At 39.2% G+C, this 20743-nt stretch overlaps 1 protein-coding gene across 6 annotated transcripts in view; it reads left to right on the plus strand.

Moving 5' to 3' along the window:
- PAM (peptidylglycine alpha-amidating monooxygenase) overlaps positions 1-20743 on the plus strand; it is a 95503-nt gene that overhangs the window by 14363 nt on the left and 60397 nt on the right. For all 6 annotated transcript variants that reach the window (XM_018072852.2, XM_018072854.2, XM_018072855.2 and 3 more), the window contains exons 2-4: positions 4027-4542; positions 5701-5821; positions 14649-14706. In XM_018072852.2, the coding sequence (XP_017928341.1) occupies positions 4451-4542; positions 5701-5821; positions 14649-14706 (271 nt within the window). In that variant the 5' untranslated portion in view covers positions 4027-4450. The remainder of the gene's footprint in view (positions 1-4026; positions 4543-5700; positions 5822-14648; positions 14707-20743) is intronic.

Raw genomic sequence — 20743 nt, forward strand, 5'->3', positions numbered from 1 at the left:
GCTGCAATTGCTCTTGTGCAGTAACTTTTTCACCTTCTTTAAATCTGTTGTCCCAGGGGTGCCACCACTATTACTGATGGGCTCGGCCTTGGCTGGTGGTGGGTCTGTCCTGGAGCCGGCTGGCACTGCCTCTCTTAGTCAGTTTCTGGCAGCTTCTGGCAGCTTCTCACAGAAGCCACCCCCTGTAGCCTTCCCATTACAAAAACCTTGCCATGTAAATCCAATACAGCCTTCTCTGCAGCAAGGGCACACTGCTACCTCATGCTCATTTTGGTTTCCATGAGGACCCCCAAGGCCTGTTCTGCCAATCTGCTTCCCAGCTGGGCAGCCCCCAGACTGTGCTGGTGCTTGGGGTTGTACTTCCCCAGGTGCAGGACTTTGCACTTCCCCTTGTTGTGCTTCATGAGGTTCCTGTCAGCCCCTTTTTCCAGCCTGTCAGATCTCTCTGGGTAGCAGCATGACCATCTGGTGTATCAGTCACTTGTCTCAGTCTGGTCATCTGCATTATATACCTCTGTTTTTGGCAACGGCTCTCCCAACCACTATGTACCTGTTTTGTGAGATGCTTTTTATTGATATTGAGGATTTATTGATGTTGTCTAATTTGACAGCTTCTTGCCAAACACGTTTTTCTCTGCATCTTTGACCGAAGTGTCTTAAGTGGCTACATTTAGTGCATTAATGAATCCATAAGCTGATCCCACTACATATTGATTATCCTGTGTTATTAGAAGCAAAGTACTTCAAGTTGGAGGCCTAGCTGCTGTTCATTTGTTGAACTCAATATTGTTTGTATACCCAGTTGTTGCCTAAGCATGATGTTTTGCCTAAAACAAAATGAGGACTCTACTTTGGCTGAAGACAGAGCTCAAGTAATCCTTGCTAATTTTCATGATTTCAATGCATAAGAAGCAAGAAAAGGGATTAAACTATGAGAAATTATCATCTGTGATAGAGTTGCATGTTAATCTCCATAAATTTCAGTCATCTTCTAATTTGTTTTTTCTTCGAAGGTAGTGATGATTAAAGGTGTGGTTTCTGCTTCTGGCTTGTTCACTTGATACTGTACATAAAATGTTCTAGTGACTAAACTCAAGAAAGAGATTACTATAATGTGCTTTATGAACTTGTGGTTAATACAGAGCTTTCTTTTTCTGTAGTTGATTTTTAGAAATTAATAATTTAATTGCTATTCTTTCAAAAGACATACTTCTAATTTGTGTGACATTAAATTGTTATATTGTTTATTTTTTATTCTATTTTGAATTTCAGCTTCTTGGCCACTCTCCCCACCTCTCCTTCTCTCCCCTCCCCCTTCAATCTTCATGGTAGTTGCTTTTGTTTTTCTTTACTCTCTTGTTTTATGTAATTGTTTTTTGCTATGTCTGTGAGGGGCACGTGGGATAAAATACCATGCTTACATTGCCCAATCCAATTTCCATTTCCCTTTCTCTACTTTCATTCTAGTCTTTGTCATCAATTATGTCATTTTACTTCACTACTTCTGTTCCCTTGGGATCTCTTACCCAAATTGAAAACATAACAGTGGTATCTAGATGTCCACAAAATGAACCTAAGTAATTGTGTAATCTTATTATTGAATCTCTCATCCTCACTTTTTCCCCTTGTTATCTCATATCCTTCTGTGTTGCATGGTACCTAAAATTACATTGAAATTGCTTCAAGATAGTGCTACCTTTTTTTTTCCCCTCTTCTTTTCTTCTAAATGTAAAATTTGCTTGTGCAGCTGTCTAATCCGAAGTACCAGGTGCATTAAACTTTCATCCATTTCATATTCATCCAGCTGATAAAACTTATAAAGCATTTGGGGATGAAATTGGACTGTTTTTAAGTAGAACGTAGAGATGTTAGGCATATGTGTATTTGTCTCACTAGAGATTTAAATTCTTTGCTTTTTTAGACTGTTTCAGAGTATTACTCTTCCCCTCACTCTTATGGTCGGCATTCTAAAAGCCGTGAATTGTCACATATTCCTCTAACATTAAAGTGTGTTCTCTAGTGAGAATTGAAAGCTGTTATAAAGAAAACTTCATATTTCAGTTGAAGGGGAATTATTAGTGATCTAGTTTCTCAGTTCCTTTCCTTTATTTCCTTTATATAAAATAAATTTCCTTTATTAATTGTATACCAGCTAGATGTTTGTAGCAGACTTGATGTAACCAATCTCAGACTTAGTAAAGCTGGCAAAAATTAAGCATTTATTTTTTGCTCTAGTCACTTGAAAATATATATTCATATTAAAACCAAAATCAGAATATTGTAATTCTGTATATGTTAAAACTCACTGTATTTTTTCTGCATTTTTTCTGCATTTGTTCTTCAGAGTTCTTGCTTGTCAAGTGCATTTGCAGTATGGTCTAGAAAAAAAAGACACAATTTGTTGCATAATACAAATAAAAAAATATATTAGAACTTCTAGTCAGATGGTTTACAAAGACACTGAACAGCTACGGTTTTGTAGATACATCTTAAAGAGTAAAAGTAATGAAGCCTTCTGTTTTTATAGTTGTCTTGACTTTTGTGAAGCATGTCAGCATGTCACACTTGTGTTTTTGCTTGTTTGTTTGTTTTTAAATGATTTTGGTTTTCATCATAAGCACAGTCTTGTGCAATGCTATGTCTTGCAGCTTTGTGTAGTTCACTAGTGAAAACTGTTTAGATCAAAAAGTGGAGACATGAAAATTTACATTAAAAAAGGAATTAAGATTGTATCATCTGCTTGCATAAGTGGTTTTGGACAACTTTGGCATATTTTTGGCAAGCTGGAAACTAATATGAAGTCTATTTTTAGTTGTTTGTGACTGAATCTTTTGTGCCATCCTTTAGCGAATAAAATTTGCAAGTTTAATGATGATTAATGTGATCAGATTTTTAAATTCTGCAAAGAGTTCTGTCGCTGTTTAGCCAGCGTGGCTTCTTATTGTATGCTTAAGCACTTTTGATTTATAAGAAGCATTTTTGGTCCATGTGCCCTGAAATGGAAGGAATTTTTCCTAAAATACATGGATTCTAATTGGTTTCATGTCAGAATCCTGCTTTTTTATTTCATCTTTATAGCAGTATTTTGACTATGTGTTCCAGGGGCTGGGAGATGTTTGGGCTTGAGAGTTTTTTTTCTTATTAGTATTTATCTTAGAAGAATTAATACATAATACATGTTAAAGATTTTTTATTATGACTTGACAGTTTCCTTCTGCCAAAATTGGGATTCTCAAAAAAACCCCCACAAAAAAACTACTATATGTCTTCAGTAAGACAGAATGTGATTTTCTAGCATAATTATGAAAAAAACCTTAAAAATTTGAAATTAAATATTGTGCTGACTAGAATGGGGAGGAACAGTTGAAGTTAAAGCAGGAAGGAGAGTAGTGGTTTATGCTGATACGACCTCAGTATGTGAAAGGATAGAAAACTGCTTAACTAATGTAAGTAGTCTGATCTCAATAGTTTTTGTTACAGTATTTTTAAAAATAATTTGTAGATATAAGTTTTCTGAAATGGATATTAAAAGTAAGTAAAGTGCATAAGAAACAGATACCTTAATGACATAATGGTTTATTACATGTTGAATTAAAAGTAAAGTATTCTCCAAACCTGCAATATGCGCAGAAACATTTGGTGAGAGTTGATAAAATTTGCAAACCTTAATTCTTGCTATGTCAGTGTTTGGCCCTTTTTTTGCTGCTGGTAGACCACACTGTGCTGGTGTTTTTATGTGTGAAATATTCCATGCTTTGCGTTTTGTGTGCTGAGGAGGTTTTTATATTTCTTCCTATCATCCGAAATATGTTTGAGAGTACTTTTTGTTTATCAGTATTGAATGTATCAGTTTCTGACCCTGTATGGAGCAAAGGGGAGGGACAGGAGGAATCAATAGAACCAGTGCAGTCTTTACTTAGATTGGGCTAAAGCTTATGAGAGAACTCACTAATGTATTAAAATGCCTCAACAGGGATTTGCTGAAGAACTAGTGCTGTAATGTGTTATCTGCTTCTATTTTTACAGGTTCTGAAGGATGACTGATGCTGGTTTCTGTGATGCCACTTGACGTCTCCGGCGCTGTGGATTGATAAGGAACATGCAGATTTAACTGGACAACGTGGGCAGAAAGCACCAGTAGCGCCACTCTTTTTCAGCTCCCTAAGTGGACAGAAGTACAGTGTCATCTGTCTGCAAGGGAAGATTCTTCAACAGCTTTTTACAGCTAATAATAGAGACAACATAGCATCATCCACCTTCCTGATTTATAGCGCATCACCTTCCAAGACAGATGGTCTGTCAGCAGCTGGAGGATGCCCGCAGAGCACACAATAATGAAGTGGTGAAATGATACTGCTGCTGCTGCCGCCTAATTGTCAGGATCACAGCCGATAGAACCACGCTGCCCTTTTTCTGCTCACTTAATCAGACCAGAAACAGCAGGGTGGACATGGCTGGCCTCGTTAACAACCTGCTAATACTGCTTCTTCTGTTTCAAAACATCTGCTTGGGTTTCAGAAGCCCGCTTTCGGTCTTCAAGAGGTGAGTTATGCAGGAAAATGTTATGTGTTGAATGCATGCAGTCATGGTATTAGAAAAGTGTGAAAAAGCATGTCCTAGATTAAAATGTGTATGGTATTTGTTTGGTTTTACTCATTGCTAGGAATTTTCTCTCTGCAATTTTGAAATGGCACTCTTGTCACATTGAAGACAGAAACTCATGTTTTATTCATAGGTTGCTCATTAAAGGTGAATTTAGGATGATAACACAATAAAGCAGAACTTTTTTAGATAACACTAACAGGTGTATTTGAGACTATACAGAGAGTAAATATATTTCAGATGCCTGAATTAGCTTGTGGTATAAAATGATGTTTTAGCAAGAAGGTATCAACTAAGTTAAAACTGAGCAATCCTGGGAAATTTAGGGGTGGTTTGAATGCAAAATCACATAGGTAAACTTTAATGTAGTGTGACCAAGAGAAGTAGCATCTCAGCTCCTGAAAAAAGGTTTTACTGTTAGTGAGTTATATTGGGTACTGTATTTATCATGTTGCTTCTGTATTTATTTATACATGAAAATACATATTCAAAACTTATGACAATGTTACATCATGTTTCTGATGTCTTACCATTAAGTTCTTTACAGTGATCTACGTTTTTTGTATGATTTGTTTCTGTATTGCATTCAGTACAGAATTTGATATTCAGGTGAAGCTGAAGTTTTACTTTGCTACTCAAAGTAGCATAGAAGTTGCTATAAATGTCATAGTGTTTCAATTAAAAGTTTCCCATTTGCATATAATTTAGATTTAATCTGTATACAATTATAAATCAGACACATAGGCTTAAAAAAACTCCAAAACTGTTCGGAATTATTAACAGTACCTGACCTTTTACAGTGAATTGATTCTGTGTCTGGACATCCATGTGACTCAGACAATTATTAGGATGAGACGATAGGTTACATTTTCGGCTAATGTTCCCAAACTAGTCTGTCTGATTGCTCAAAGGAACTACTTCAGTAAGTACTGGATAACTATGATGTTTTCCTCAGCTCATGAAGGAGTGAAATTTTCAGATCACTCCTGGAACTACTGAGCATTGTCAAACTTCTTTACTAGTTCTGTAGACCCTTCTTTTTAGAAAAACATAACAAAAATTGATATTTAAAAAAAATCTTTTTTCCTTCTTTCCAAGATATAAAGATACGACCAGATCTCTTTCCAGTGAATGCCTTGGAAGTGAGCAGCCAGTGATTTCACTTGGTCTGTCAGATTTTGCATTGGACATTCGCATGCCTGGGGTGACACCTAAGCAGGTGAGAGAATTGCAGTTTTTGCCACGTACTGTTTTTTAACAAGCTAGGAAAACAATGCCTTCCCTACAATATCAATCACATAAAAAATCAGGAACAAAAAAGTCAGGATAAGGTACATATCTATGTAGGTACATATCTATGTTCAGAGAAGAATAGGCAACAAAAAAGTAACCTCAAATGAGAGAATAATCTTTTTATCTGATTCATTTTATTTGTAAAATGTTGGTTTCTTAAACTGAATTGTCGAAGTTTGTTAAAATGAGGAATATGAGTTTTATAAAGTGAAATATTTCCAGCTGTGCTAGTAAGACGTGTTTATTTGGAGTTGCAGTTTATACCAAATCTCAGATGAGTGAATTTAGTTACATTAAATTGTGCATTGCTGCAACTTTGGCAAGCTGAGAGAAAACAAGCAAAAAGCATTTTAAAAAGGCTAATACTTTAGACCCAATATTTTAACCCTCAAAATACTCCATGAAAGCTACTATGAAAAGTTATAATGGTATACTCTTTCAGGTATGAAGTTGATTATATTCTACTGAACCGAGTAAGTGAAAATGAAGACAAGATTTATAAAATTAGCATTAACATTTTTAAGATTCACATAAAAGTATCAGATTTGACTGTCATTTTCACATGTAGTTTCATTAAGCAAGATAGATTTTTTTTTTTGCAATGAGCCATTGCAGGGAATTATATATATCATTAAAAGATCTACATCTCTTTTAGAGGGCTGCAGGTGCTTGAAAAGAGCAGTATGTTGTGCTGCAGTAACTGATGACTCATTGTTGCAGATAGTACTTTCAAAAATACTGAAGGGAAAATGCAGTTTTCAAGTTATTGGGGAGCACCCCTCTGGAACATGTAATTTGGAGCAAGAGCTGTTATTCCAGTGAAATATACTTCTGGAAAACATAAGTATAGTTTCTGCTAGATCTTATTTGTGTGCAGCAAAATGATAAACTTCTCCTTCAGAAAGAGTGAAAAGTACTCTCAGTTCATGCAGGTTCACATTTGTAATTATGTTTTATTGATTTTACCTGAGGAACCATTAGTTGAACTGCTAGGAAACACATACGAAGAGATCAGTCTATTCAGATTCTTATTAAAAAAAAATAAAAACCAAACCCCAAGACAAACAACAAAAGGCTGGAGTAGATAATAGAATAAATATCATACTTCTCACATTCATGGGTATCTGTTCCTTTTATGCACACAGTAAACTGAAATACTGCAGTCTAGTACAGAGTTTGAGGAAGTACAAGGGAAGATAGTAATAGAAAGTAACTTGCCCAGTTAATTTCTAAAAAAAATAAATGAAAGTAGTCAATGTACTTTTATTTTCTTCTCTCGGTCTCACCCACCCTTCTCCTCATTTCCCTTCCTCCTTCCATAGTGTTCCATATTAACTGTTCGAGAAACTTGTTCCTCATTTAGACAAGGTCAACAGGTAGAAGCAGTGGCAGAAAAGACAATCTTTGTTTCCTTGCGTTTCACAGGAGAGAACCAACAGCTTCATAGTTCTAATGCTGTCAGTTCATTTTTGTGGCAGAAAGAACACAAAAGTGAAGAATCCTCTCTAGAGAGGTGTCTCAGTCTGAGGAGACTGGAATGTTTGCTAAAGAGGATGAGTTATGAAATAGACCAAATTCAAAATTAAGGGGCTTTAATAGAGGAAGTGTGGAAAAAAACCAGAAGAAATAACAACCCTTTATTAAAACATATATGTATGTTGGCAAAAACAGTAACAGAACACAAACTAGACAGTAGTCCTAGGTAAAAAAAAAAAAAAGTCTGAATGAATACTTCTCTGTCCTTTAGCACAGTCCTAATCGTGGCCTCGTTCTAACAGGAACGTAGCCCTGTGTACCCCTGTGTGGTTGCAAGCTATGCTGGTGATGGTAGATGCCTTCAGTAGGGTCGCCCATGCCAGACAGGTCAAAACAGCAGGGTCAGACACAATACATCTGTGGGCAGGATGAGCTCGTTAGCCTTCTGGCAGTCATCCTAGGAGAAGAACAACTCTAATCCCAAACCCAGGCAGATGGAGCTCGCTTAGCCCTGTAAGGCCATCCATCTAAGAGAAGGTCAGTCTAATCAAACCTACATCCTGAGGACCTCACTGTCACTGTCCAAGTTCGCTCGGCCCTGGCAGATGAACCTTAGGATTAAAGGGTGGGTTCAGTTCCATGCATACTGCATCTCACCTAAAACTCGGTTGCGCAGGCTTGAAGGCCTTACCCACATGCAAAAAGCCCTGTAGCGACGGGCAAGGGTCGAAACGGCAGGTGAAAGGTGCACTGGAAGCCGCAGACCCAACCCTGCATGCAGGTGGTTCAGGATATTGGTCATTTGAGACTGACCGGAGATGACAGTCTCTTGGGGCAGCACCCTGAACGACAGTGGCCTTTTCAAGGACAGCCACTGCTTGCTCCACTCGGAGAGGGCTAGAAAAGGTGGCCTAAACAAAGCTCATCTCCACCTTCACCCGATTGGTTAACCTGCAGGCTAACGAGTATCTTCTTCCAATGCAGTCGCACAAAGATCAAAGGACAAAGGCCTACACCTGCCTCCAAAGGTGTACCTAAATTAACTCTAGCATGTTGGAACATCAGAACCATGCTCGATTCTGCGGATCGCGGACGTCCCGAGCGATGTTCTGCCCTAATTGCCCGTGAATTGGCTCGTCTCAACATCGACATTGCTGCTCTCAGTGAAGTTCGCCTTCACGAGGAAGGCAGCCTCAGAGAACATGGTGCCGGTTACACACTCTTTTGGTCAGGTAAGCCCAGAACCGAAAGGCTTCAGGAGTCGGCTTCATGATCAAAATCTCTATTCTTCCCAAACTCAAAAATCTGCCAACAGGTCATTCTGACCAAATTATCTCCCTACACCTTCCACTCCACAACAACCAACATGTTGTCCTCTTTAGTATATATGCCCCAACTCTCCAAGCTGACCCTGCCGAAAAAGATAAATTTTACACTGACCTGCACCGCCTTACCCAAAATGTGCCTGCAGATGATAAGATCATTATCCTTGGTGATTTCAACGCCAGAGTAGGTAAGAATTTTGAAGCATGGAAAGGAATATTAGGCAAGCACGGTGTTGGAAACTGCAATGATAATGGTCGACTTCTGCTAGAATTCTGTGCGGAGCAACAGCTCACCATCACTAATACTATCTTCAGCAGAAAAATAGTCTGAAGACAACCTGGATGCACCCCAGATCTAAGCATTGGCACCTAATCAATTATGTCTTGGTGCGACAGAGAGATGTCCGCGATGTCCTCCATACCCGCATGATGCCCAGCGCAGAATGCCAAACAGACCATCGGCTTGTATGCTGTAAACTCAACTTTAACCTTAAATTCAAACCCAAAAGGGTCAGTATCCCAAGGAGAAGACTCCAAGTTAACAATCTGCAATCAACCACAGTGAGAGACAGATTCCAGGCAAACCATCAAACTAGGCTCGAAAACCATTCCATAGATTCTGCAGATTCCTTCCCTGAATCAACTTGGTACCATATTAAAAACAGCATCCTGCAATCCTCTGAAGAATCCTTAGGGTTCTCCCTCAAGAAGAACAAGGACTGGTTTGATGAAAACAATCAAGAAATCCAGGACTTGTTGAGGAAGAAGAGAACCACTCACCAAGCACACCTTGCACTGCCATCCTGTCACACAAGAAAAACAACCTTTCGTCTTGCATGCAGCAAGCTCCAACAGAAACTCCGTGACATCCAGAACAAGTGGTGTATCAGTCTAGCTGAAAAAACACAATTATGTGCAGATACGGGTAGTCACAAAGGATGCTATGAGGCCCTGAAAACAGCATACGGGCCTACATATCAGGTCCAAAGCCCTCTACTCAGCGCTGATGGGCAAATGCTTCTGACAGATAAAACCTCCATTCTGAATCGATGGTCTGAACATTTTCAGACTCTTTTCAGTACCAACCATATAGTCCAAGACTCAGCAATTCAGTCCATCACGCAACAACTGCTAAAGTATGAATTGGATACTGCCCCCACTTTGGGAGAAACCCCCAAGGCCATACAGCAGGTGAAAATCAGCAAGGCAGCTGGGATTGATGGAATTCCACCTGAAGTCTGGAAACATGGGGGCCTTGCACTCCACACCAAATTTCATGAGTTTGTGGTGCGCTGTTGGAAATTCGGCGAACTACCATCAGACCTTCGTGATGCAGTCATCATCACTTTGTATGAGAAGAAAGGAATTAAATCAGATTGCTTAAATTACCGTGGTATTACTCTGCTCTCCATTGCTGGCAAAATCCTGGCATGAATACTCTTGAACAGACTAATACCCGCTATAGCAGAAGAAATTCTACCTGAAAGTCAGTGTGGTTTTAGAGCCAACAGGAGCACCACAGACATGGTATTTGTTCTCAGACAACTGCAAGAAAAGTGTAGGGAACAGAACAAAGGTCTCTATGTAACCTTTGTCGACCTCACCAAAGCTTTTGATACTGTGAGCAGAAGAGGTCTGTGGCAGATTTTGGAATGTTTAGGATGTCCCCCCAAGTTCCTCAAAATGATCATCTCACTCCATGAGGATCAGCACGGCCAAGTCAGATATGGCAACACACTTTCTGAGCCCTTTCTAATAACTAATGGTGTGAAACAAGGCTGCGTTCTCACTCCAACCCTATTCACAGTCTTTTTCAGCATGATGCTCCAAAGGGCCACGGCAGATCTCGATGATCAGGACGGTATCTACATTCGATACCGTACTGATGGAAGTCTATTCAACCTAAGGCGACTGAAGGCCCACACTAAGACCTTAAACCATCTTGTCCGGGAGCTGCTTTATGCTGATGATGCTGCCCTTGTCGCTCACACAGAAGTAGCTCTGCAGCGTTTGACATCCTGCTTTGCAGACGCTGCTGAGCTCTTTGGGCTGGAAGTCAGTCTAAAGAAGACAGAAGTTCTCTATCAACCTGCACCTCAGGAAGTCCCCCATCATCCCCATATCACCACTGGCCAATCAGAGCTCAAATCAGTCCACCAGTTTAATTACCTAGGTAGCCTCATCTCCTCGGATGGTAAGATTGACCAAGAGATAGACAACAGGTTAGCAAAGGCATACAGTGCCTTCAGAAAGTTTCATAAAAGAGTTCGGTGAAATAAACACCTGAAGAAAAGTACAAAGATCAGTGTTTACAGAGCCATTGTGCTGTCTACTCTCTTATACGGATCCGAATCATGGGTCATCTACCGCCACCACCTGCGACTCCTCGAACACTTCCATCAACACTGTCTCTACAGTCCTAAACATCCACTGGTCAGATTATGTGACCAATACATCTGTTCTAGAACAAGCAGCAGTCACAAGTATTGAGGCCATGTTGATGAGAACACAGCTGTGCTGGGCAGGAGACGTCTCCAGGATGAAAGACCACTGCCTCCCTGAGATCCTACTTTATGGTGAACTTGTCACCGGTTGCCGCATGAGAGGAGTCCCGAAGGGAAGATACAAGGACTCCCTGAAACAACATCTCAGCCTTGGCCATATCGATCACCATAACTGGTCTACTCTGGCCTCCAGTCGGGAGACCTGGAAACACACCATCTATAACACTGCTGATGCTTTTGAGAAAGCACGCACGATCACCCTTGAGGAGAAAAGACAATGCAGAAAGAATTGTGCCTTGCAGAATATACCATCTAAGGAGTCTTTCTGCTGTGCCTTTTGCAACCGGACATACCTGTCTCGTATTGGCCTTTTTAGCCACCAATGCGTTTGCAACAAATGTGGGTAGAGCCCTTCCCAAATCTTCATTCACGAAGCCCAGCCATGATGATGAATCGTAGCCTGCAGGGAGTGCTGTTGGATCACTGAAGGTGTAGGGCCTGCAGTTCTTGTTGTTCTCAGATGACGGTGTTCCAAGGCTCTTCTCTTCTCTCCCAGCAAGCACAGACCAGTGAAAACCCAGTAGGTCCCGGCTGGAGTCACGAGGCAGTGTGCGAGCCGACCGAGTCCGGTGGTCCGGCCTCACCAGGATGGAAAGCCAGAAAGAAAGACTTCCAGGCCTTCTCTCCAAATGCCCGCACGCAGATCCCTATTTCCATCCCCAAGAGCAAACTCCACAGTCTACCCCCTTCCCCTCCGTGCAGAGCCAGCCATCCCCTCCCAAAACTCTTTCCCTCTCCTTGCAGTCTCTGATGAGCCATCAGTGAGGAATGCAGCCTGGCTAGCTAGTTCTTTTGTAAGGCTAATTAACTCCCTTCCCCCTTCCCTATTCGAACTCTGTTTCTCTTACAGGGAAGCAGGGAAAGAAAAATTCCTCTCTCAGATTTATAACCTATAACACAAGAGGAAATCCTTCTCGATTAACTTCCTTCTAGGTCGCTATCTTCTTGGTGTACCTCTTGGCCCTAATTTTGGGCTTTTTTTTAAGGGAGTTCTGGACATGTATCACTGTTTGGGTCATGATTATTGCAGGTCCTGGGTTCTCAAGTATAACAATTTACGTAGGAAAGGCAGGAAAAGTTAGAAAAGAAAAAAGAGGAGGAGTAGAAATTACTGGAGAAGATGTGACTGAGTTAAATTCTAGAAAACAGAAGAGTATTTTGAGAGCAACACCAGGATGTTCTGTGCTATCTCTTTTTTGTCATGCATCTTCTGTGAAAAGAAAGTCTTGTTTCAACTGGATTGTAATGAATTCTGAATTCACTCTTTGGCCATAGATTAGTACTTTCTGGAGACTTCACAAAACTGAATTCTTTTGGCCTCTTTCTCTCTTTGTGTTACGCACACACGACAGTCTCATTTCCTATCTGGCATCAGAGCTAACAAACAGATGTATAATGGAACTAACCGGTTCTTTGTTTACAAGTCATAACCATACAATGTATATGTACAATCAGAAGGTCTATGTGGTGTCAGAACTGTTCTCAAAAGGTTGGAGACATTGGTTGTTTAGTCAGAAATATTGTCAAGCTGAAAAAAGAAAGGCACCTTCTGAAATAGTACTTCTGCTGAGTTCAGTTATTCCACAGCTTCACTGTAGGCAATTTTATTTAATTTTATTTTCAAGACCCTTCATACTCCAGGTTCCCAGATAATGCTTGATGAAAGCAGATACTGAAAATTAACTATTTTGGATTCTAAGAATCTAACCTTCTGCATGTATTCCCTGAAATTAAGATGAATTTTTGTTACCTCCAGTAAGGTTGTACCTAGATTATGAGCAAAGCATTATCGTTTTGCAATGATTACTGTATGAATTGCTGAAATCTCTTACTGTACAGCTAACATACATCCTAAGCTCTGTAAAATATGTGACTGGTTCATGGACGAAATATGTACGCATTTCCAAGCAGGAGGAGGAAGGGAAAGAAACCCCAGATTATTTTGTATCAACTTCACTTTGCAATGGTGATAATGGTATAATTTTTAGTGGAATGATTTGCAAATGGGCGGAGCCAAGTTTAACATTTGTCCTTGCATTGGTAGTTAAGTTGCATGAATGTAATTTGTGTATCTCATGTTGTCAAGGCTGGGGGAAAGGTTGCCAAAAACTCTGCATTTTTTTTCCAATGAGTTCCTGGACTAGTAAGGGGGTTGGGGGGGCCAGGATTTGCCTTACTGCAGGTAAGGCAGCAATAGCTGCATGGCTGCAGCTGCTCCGTGGTTGCATTAATGGGAACCAACCCCTTATGTGACTTAGGAGTTCACTACCTATACAGATCTGCCCTGAGTCGTGCATTCTTTTGACACATGAACATTTGTGTGAAATTGTTTATTTTTACTACAATATGAAGCACTGCTGCCATAGACTCTTAGAGTTAGGGTATAAAGTTCTAAAAAGAAAAATCTACTTCTGAACCCAGGTTAAATAGAAAAGGTAGAATATTTCTAGAAGGCTTTAGTATCTTTGTTGTGTAAATGCATATAACAAGAGTACACAAGGACGTTCACATAAGTTTTATCAGCTGACCTCTGTTCATCCTTCCCATCTTCTAGCAAAAACACGAGAAATGATTTCTTGTCTGTGCACATCTCTGCTCTGTGTAATCACATATTGTTATCACCATTGTACCTGTCCTTTCTCCTCAGCTGCATTTAATTGTTTACACCTTTTTGCAGTGTCTTCTTTTAAATTAGGTTTGAAGTTTCTCATAGCAGGAATTTTATCCTCATCTATGTGGATGTCCTTGTGAAGGTGCAAGTCCTGTCAGATTTTGAGTTCATGGGTGTAGCATTTGTATGGGCACGAACCCGGCTGCACAGTTTGTGTGGTGCTGAATTAAGGTTACAAAGAACACCAGTTTAAATACAACTGTAACCCGTGATCTACAGCCAATCACCCCAAGGCACTCCACTACACATGTGTGTTAGAGTACTTGGGAGACTACAACTCCCAGAGTTGAGCACTCTTCTTGTAACATGAACCCCACACATGGGTGTAGAGAAATTCCAGTAGATGACATATTTCCTTTCCTAGACAGTGTTGAAGGTTAAAAAAAAGGGTTTAAAATAGTTAATAGTGTAGCTATCAACCTAAAAACCACCTTGATGACTTTATAGCCTAATCTGTGTTACATGTAAATAAACTATGGCAATGAATGTTTTTCTTATAGTAGTAATCCAGATAACGTACATTGTCTTTGGCCAAGTATCTCAGTAAAGCAGGTGATATTTTTTCTAGATGGTCCTTTTTTATTATATATTTATTTATTCAGTATTCCCACATTCATCTTCAGAAAGTGTAGAAAATTTTTGATGGTTTGTTTCTATTCTTTTAATTCTAAACATTCCCAATTTAAAGGTAATTTCTATTCTTTTGTCTTTTAATAGTCTGATACCTACCTCTGCATGTCAGTACGCCTGCCAGTGGATGATGAAGCCTATGTAGGTGAGTATTGGCTAACTGGAAGAACTTAAGCAAACTATTTTGAGGAACCTTACTATTTTTTCTTTTCCCTTTGACTCATATTGACTTAATCTTTGGCTGTCAGGGTTTCCAAAATTCATTTGTCATGGCTAGCATAAACAAACTAGAGAGGGCTACTTAGAGTCAAGATAACAAACTGTATCTGAAGAGATTAATTGAGTAATTGTAGTTAAGGAGCTTCATGCAGGTGCCTCTGGCATGTCAGTACCAAACAGTCCCATTTGTAAAGTATTGGCTTCCTGTCTCTGGCCAGATACTTAATTCTGCTCTGCTGAGCAGGCTGTTTACTTACCTGCTGGTACAGGCTGTAAGTCCTTTGCACTTACAGTCAGTGTTGGCTGCAGGAAGATTTTACTTATCTGGGGGAAAAAACAAACCAAACCAAAGCCTCTCACATCTTTTTTTTTTTCTTTTAAATGTCATGGCATGAGTAAGATGGCAGACAAGTAGAGGGAAATGCTGTAGTAACTTACAAATGCTGTGATCATAGAGATTGGCAAACCACCAACAACTGTTCAGAAAGTTGTTGAGGTCCTTTTGGTTTTATTGTGCCTTGCTTGTGAACATACAGTTGTTTGGGTAGAGAGAAGGCCTGTTGGTTTGGCTGAAGATAGTTTCACTATCAGAACATACTATAAACTGAATAAAAAAAACAATGAGAAGTCTTTTTCTTTCTTTACACTTTTGTTGCATTTTAGGGTATTTGCACTTAAAAAAGTATGGTGGAAATCCCATGCAGTTTTTGATGTAGTGTATTATGACAGTACTCTTCCGTGTGGATTTCCTTGTGGAAATCCTTCAGAGACAGAAAATTATGTTTTGGTTTTCATGTTGTGTTACAATAACTAAAAAAATCTGAGTAGGTCTTCTTAAGTGTTTTCTCTGAATATCTGTTTTGTAAAGAGGTGAGAATCTGACCTCACATTTTTGTTGAGTGTGACCCCAGAGGGAAAAATATGCATAAAAGGGAGTGCGTGATCATTCTCTGGTAAACTGCCCTTGCTGTGCTATGTGGAATAGGCTCTTCTGATTTCATTGATTCACAGAGAGACAATACTACTAACTCCCTTCCTTAAACATTTTTTTATTTAGTGCTATTTTCATGGTTTAATTTATTATGAGGTTGTTGCACATCTAGTTCTGTCATTTGGTATCTGTATATGGTGAAGACATGTAAACTTTTTTCTATGGTGTGTATGTTTAAAAGGACCTACTGAAAGAAATTGCTTGAGTAATACCTATACAAAGTCTTGAGGTGAATCATGCCATGCAACCCGTTTTAGTTTTTTCTGAAGACTTAGAAAATTCTAACATGTTTTATATGTTTATATGTTCTTCATCTGATTTTTATAGAATTTGGCCACCTTTCCAGTGATCACTGTGCTTGAGCACATGTCATTACAAAGCAGAATAAAGTCTGGACAGAGAAACCATTCTAGCTGTCAGTGGAGCTTTGAAGAGTAAGAGGAACTTGATGAGGAAATTTTAAAAAATAAAACAAACCAGCTTGTTGTGTGTACATAATGTTAGTATTCTCATGTTAGTATTCCTTACAAGCTCTTATGTTTGGATGCTGAATTAAAACAAAATTACTTGGTTTTTTTTCCTTTTCTGTCACTTCCCCCAAAATGAATAGGCATATGGTCAATCTTAAGCATGTGATCAGTTCCATCATGCTTCAGTAAAATCACTGGAAAATGTTCTTCGTGAAAAAGATTTGTCAGATTTTTACAATAGGTACCATCACCTAAGAAATGAGATGCTTAGAATTTTTTCCTTAAATACTTCCACATACTGTTAAGTGTTCTGAAGCTATCAACTTGCATGCATGCATTTTGTGTTACTTATTCAAGCATAGAAGACTGGCACAAGGAGAATTAATACTTCTTTTTAAAGGGGAATAGAGTTCTGTATTTTTATGGTTTAAGTAGAATCATTGCATTGCCAAAAACTGGTGTCATTGACTTTCCTTAAAACATACTCGTTTGTTTTGGGATAAAAACATCTAAAAACTAACACATGAACTATGACTGTGGGTTGCTGTTTAGTGATATATTGAGAAGACGGTATGTGTTCTAAAGAGTTCAGTATGAGTATGTCTGAATATTCATAACTGAAATGATAAATTGGGTTTCTGAGACAGTGTGATGGTAAAGCTGAGACAGAGCCTGCATCTTCTACCTTCAGTTCAATTCATTTGCACATAATGCTGCTAAATAAATGTCTTCTGTATTTTTTTTCACTTTTGCACTTTAAAAGGACACTTTTATGACCAAGTGTCCTTACAGTTTGACCAAGACTCACTAGTTTGTTCCTTTTGTTTACTTTTTGTACCTTTTTGTACCCTTATTTTTTCACCTCCTCTAAGAAATTGTGGAAGAGGAGGTTCTGTTATGGAACTGCAGCAGGATATTTTTGTTGCATATTGGTGAAATATAAGGGCCTTGGAAGAGAGAGCTTCATTTTTTAGTGTTGTTTGTGGGCAGCACTACATTTGTTAATAAGTAGAAAACTTCTTCTGAAACCTTTTTTCAATATTGTTACTAAATTCATATTTGAGGACTTTGAATTCAAACTTCAGCTTTGCCATTCCCCTAGAGATTTAAAACCCGTAGGCATTCGTGCTTGTACAGGGACAGTGGGTGTAACTTTGAACTGCAAAACTGGAGGGATACTCTACTAGATTACCAGCTTGTTCAGAGTCAGTTCTCAGATATTACCAGAGAAAGGAACTGATCCAACTTATTTATGAAGGACCAACTAGAAGGAGAAGGTAGACCAAGTTTTACCCTAGAGGTCTTTTTCAGGCATGCATCTCTATATTTTTGCAGATGCTGTTCCTTTTCTGTATTGTATTCTTTAGTGGAGGGTCAGACTGTCAAGGCTGAGATTTCTGTCTGAACCAGTTGTTGTTTTTCTGTCCCAAAGGGCTGTAAATGCTGACAAACTGAAGTAGGGGAGTGTTTGTTTGTGGGGTGGGTTGATGTACCTTTATGTTAATGTTAGAAGCATACCTTTTACTCCTGTGAAATGAAGTGACTGTGAGATTAATATGTAAAAGTTATTAGTAAGAGAGATTAATATGTAATTTTTCAAGAAAGTATCATTCCAGTTACATTTTTAAAATATATTGTGATTTTCTTCTGCATCATGTTTGATTAATGTTTATGAATAAGTAACCAAACTAGAAACTCAGTTCAGCCTTTAATGGTGCAGACATTAATAAAAATCACTCTTTCACTACTGAGCTTTAGAGATGGATAAAGGGTGCTCTACAGACACTCATAAAGATTGAGTCTGACAGAAAGCCACTCAGTCAGGAAACCTGACTGTCATCTTCACCTCCTTACATTCGTTCATGTGGGTGACCAGTGAATATCTTTTTCTTACTGGCTCTTAGTCCTTGTCAGATTGTGCTGTAGAAATGAAATGGAGCCTTCTACGTTCAGATACACAAATTTATATAATTAGATGGTTTATTACTTTTCATCCATGAACAACTCTGAGAAGCTGTGGTTTTGTTACTCTAGTATGGCATATATCAGGGAGGGGAGACAACGTGGCTCTGTGTGTGGGGGGGGGCACGTGGGTCAGGAAAAATACACAGCTCAGGGGGGAAACCCGTACAATAGATAACGCAAGTAGTCGTTCTGCTTTGCTCGATCCTGGAAGTCACCGTTGCAGCAGACCCGCATCTAAAGCTGCTCTTTTCAGGCCTCATAGTCCTGGTGTTCGCCTACAACTACACACTGTTAAGATTGAACTGATATCATGTTCTGTTCATTCCCATTTTTCCTGGAGTTTGTAATTCTAAGTAGTACTTGGTCAAGAAAGTAAGTCAGACTTCAATTAAGTATGTATACCAAAACTGCTACTGTTATTTTAGTGATCGTTTGTGTAAGTCCTCCATGCATAAAAAAATATTTAACTACTGAGTAATGCTCTGTTCATTGCTGTAAAATGTGGAGGCTGTCAACTAGAAAAATAAGGCTTTTCTGATTTCTGATATTCCTTAATATCAGACAAAAGTGACGGTAGTGGGAGTGATGGTCCCAGCACAGGAAGGACATGAACCTGTTGGAGCAAGTCCAGAGGAGGGTCTCCAAGATGATCAGAGGGATGAGGCACCTTTCCTATGAGGAAAGGCTGAGAGAATTGTGATTGTTTAGCCTGGAGAACAGAGGGCTTTCGGGTGACCAAATTGCAGCCTTCCAGTACCTAAAGGGAGCCCACAAGAAAGATGGAGAAGAACTATTTACAAGAGTAGAGCACAAGGGGGAGTGGCTTCAAACTGAAAGAGGGTAGGTTTATATTAGGAAGAAATTCCTTACTGGGAGGGTGGTGAGGCACTGGAAGAGGCTGCCCAGAGAGGCTGTGGATGCCCCACCCCTGGAAGTGTTTAAGACCAGGTTAGATGGAGCTCTGAGCAATCTGGTGTAGTGGACCGTGGAGGGTTGAAACTAGATGATCTTTAAGGTCCCTTCCAGCCCAGGCCATTTTATCCTTCTGTGAGAGGTACTGCATTTGGCTTGAATCTCATGTTAATTTGTATGGCTTTTACAATTTAGGATTTTTTAAATGACCTTTTTTTTTTTTTCACCCTTTCTTTGGAAGGTTATAGGCCTGAGTGTGCTGCTAAGAAAGTAACTATATAGAAACCATACTGTAACCAACTGTCCAAGGCTCTATTAAGCCCACATGCTGATAGAGAGGTTTTTCAATGCTTTCTTCAGAAGCAGTGATGAGGTATATCAGCTATATAGCATGTGCAACTATACTGCATGTGCAAAATAGCATGTGCAAGTGTCTCACACAGAAAACTGATTTTGCTTTATTAACTCTGGTCCATTATTTCGTATTAGTAAGAGTATCATTTATTAAGCTATTTGTAATAAGTTTTATAATAGCACTTAAAGGTCCTGTCCATGCACTGGAATGTAATTGTAACAGGCGCTGTGTGGAGAGAATAAAAGACTTCCTGGCTCAGTCATTAGGGTAAATACTTGTGATGGGAGAGTGGCAGAGAAATTAAAAAGAAGCAGTGAGATAGTATTAACCAGCAGCACAGGTTGTGGCTTAGCAGGTAAGAGGCCTAACCTTCAATTTTACATTTACTGAAGGCTATCCTTTTAGGTGTTACTTACAGTAATTTACAGTACATTTTGTACAGGTATTAATTTTGACAATAAAATTAATGAATTTTCACTTAGTACCATGGTCTAGTAACCACGGTGGTAGTGGATCAAGGGTTGGACTTGATAATCTCAGAGGTCTCTTCCAACCTGACTGATTCTATGATTCTGTGATATGTGTGAACTGCTTATAAACTGTTTCAGAAATTTAATCTCTCACTGAAATTGATAACAGCAGTTTAAAACACCTGAAACACCTGAAAACTAAGGTAGGAAATCCACAAAAAATGCCAAGTTGCCTCTCCCATTCGAGAGTAAATCATAATTTTCCTACTTATTGTTACTGATAAAAACATTAAAAGAACAGGTCTTTCTGTAATAGGTTTTTAGCTATGAAATTAGTAGAATTTACTTGTAGGAAAATAAAGATGTTAGGTAGTCTCTAGACTTTAATCATGCTGGCAAATTCTGCACTTCTGAAATCATACGTGGTACTTCAAGTACCTTCCCAGGGCATATAGATCCATCTCTTAGTTTCCAAACCAAGCCCTCTGCTGTAGTATGCTCATTTTCTTACGATCTGGCTCCATGCCTTGTGACTTCAAGCTGGAATTCGATGTGCATGCCTTAACTTTTGGCTGGTTTTCTTCACTTTTCACAACAGATCTCAGCTCCAAAAATTCGGTTAAAAGCTATTTGATTGACTTCCCCCCCCCCATGAAACTGGGACAGTAATCCATGTCATCATTCACTTCTGGAACCCTGCCTCAGCTCCGTGTTAAATCCCCAAATCTTGGGAGCAGAACTGTTGTTTGCGGCTTTACCATCTCCCCATGTTAAGAGCTAAAATACACTTTAAGACTCCT

The sequence above is a fragment of the Manacus vitellinus genome, unplaced genomic scaffold (genome assembly GCF_001715985.3).
Source record: "Manacus vitellinus isolate BGI_N305 unplaced genomic scaffold, ASM171598v3 scaffold_23_pilon, whole genome shotgun sequence".
Lineage (NCBI taxonomy): Eukaryota > Metazoa > Chordata > Aves > Passeriformes > Pipridae > Manacus > Manacus vitellinus.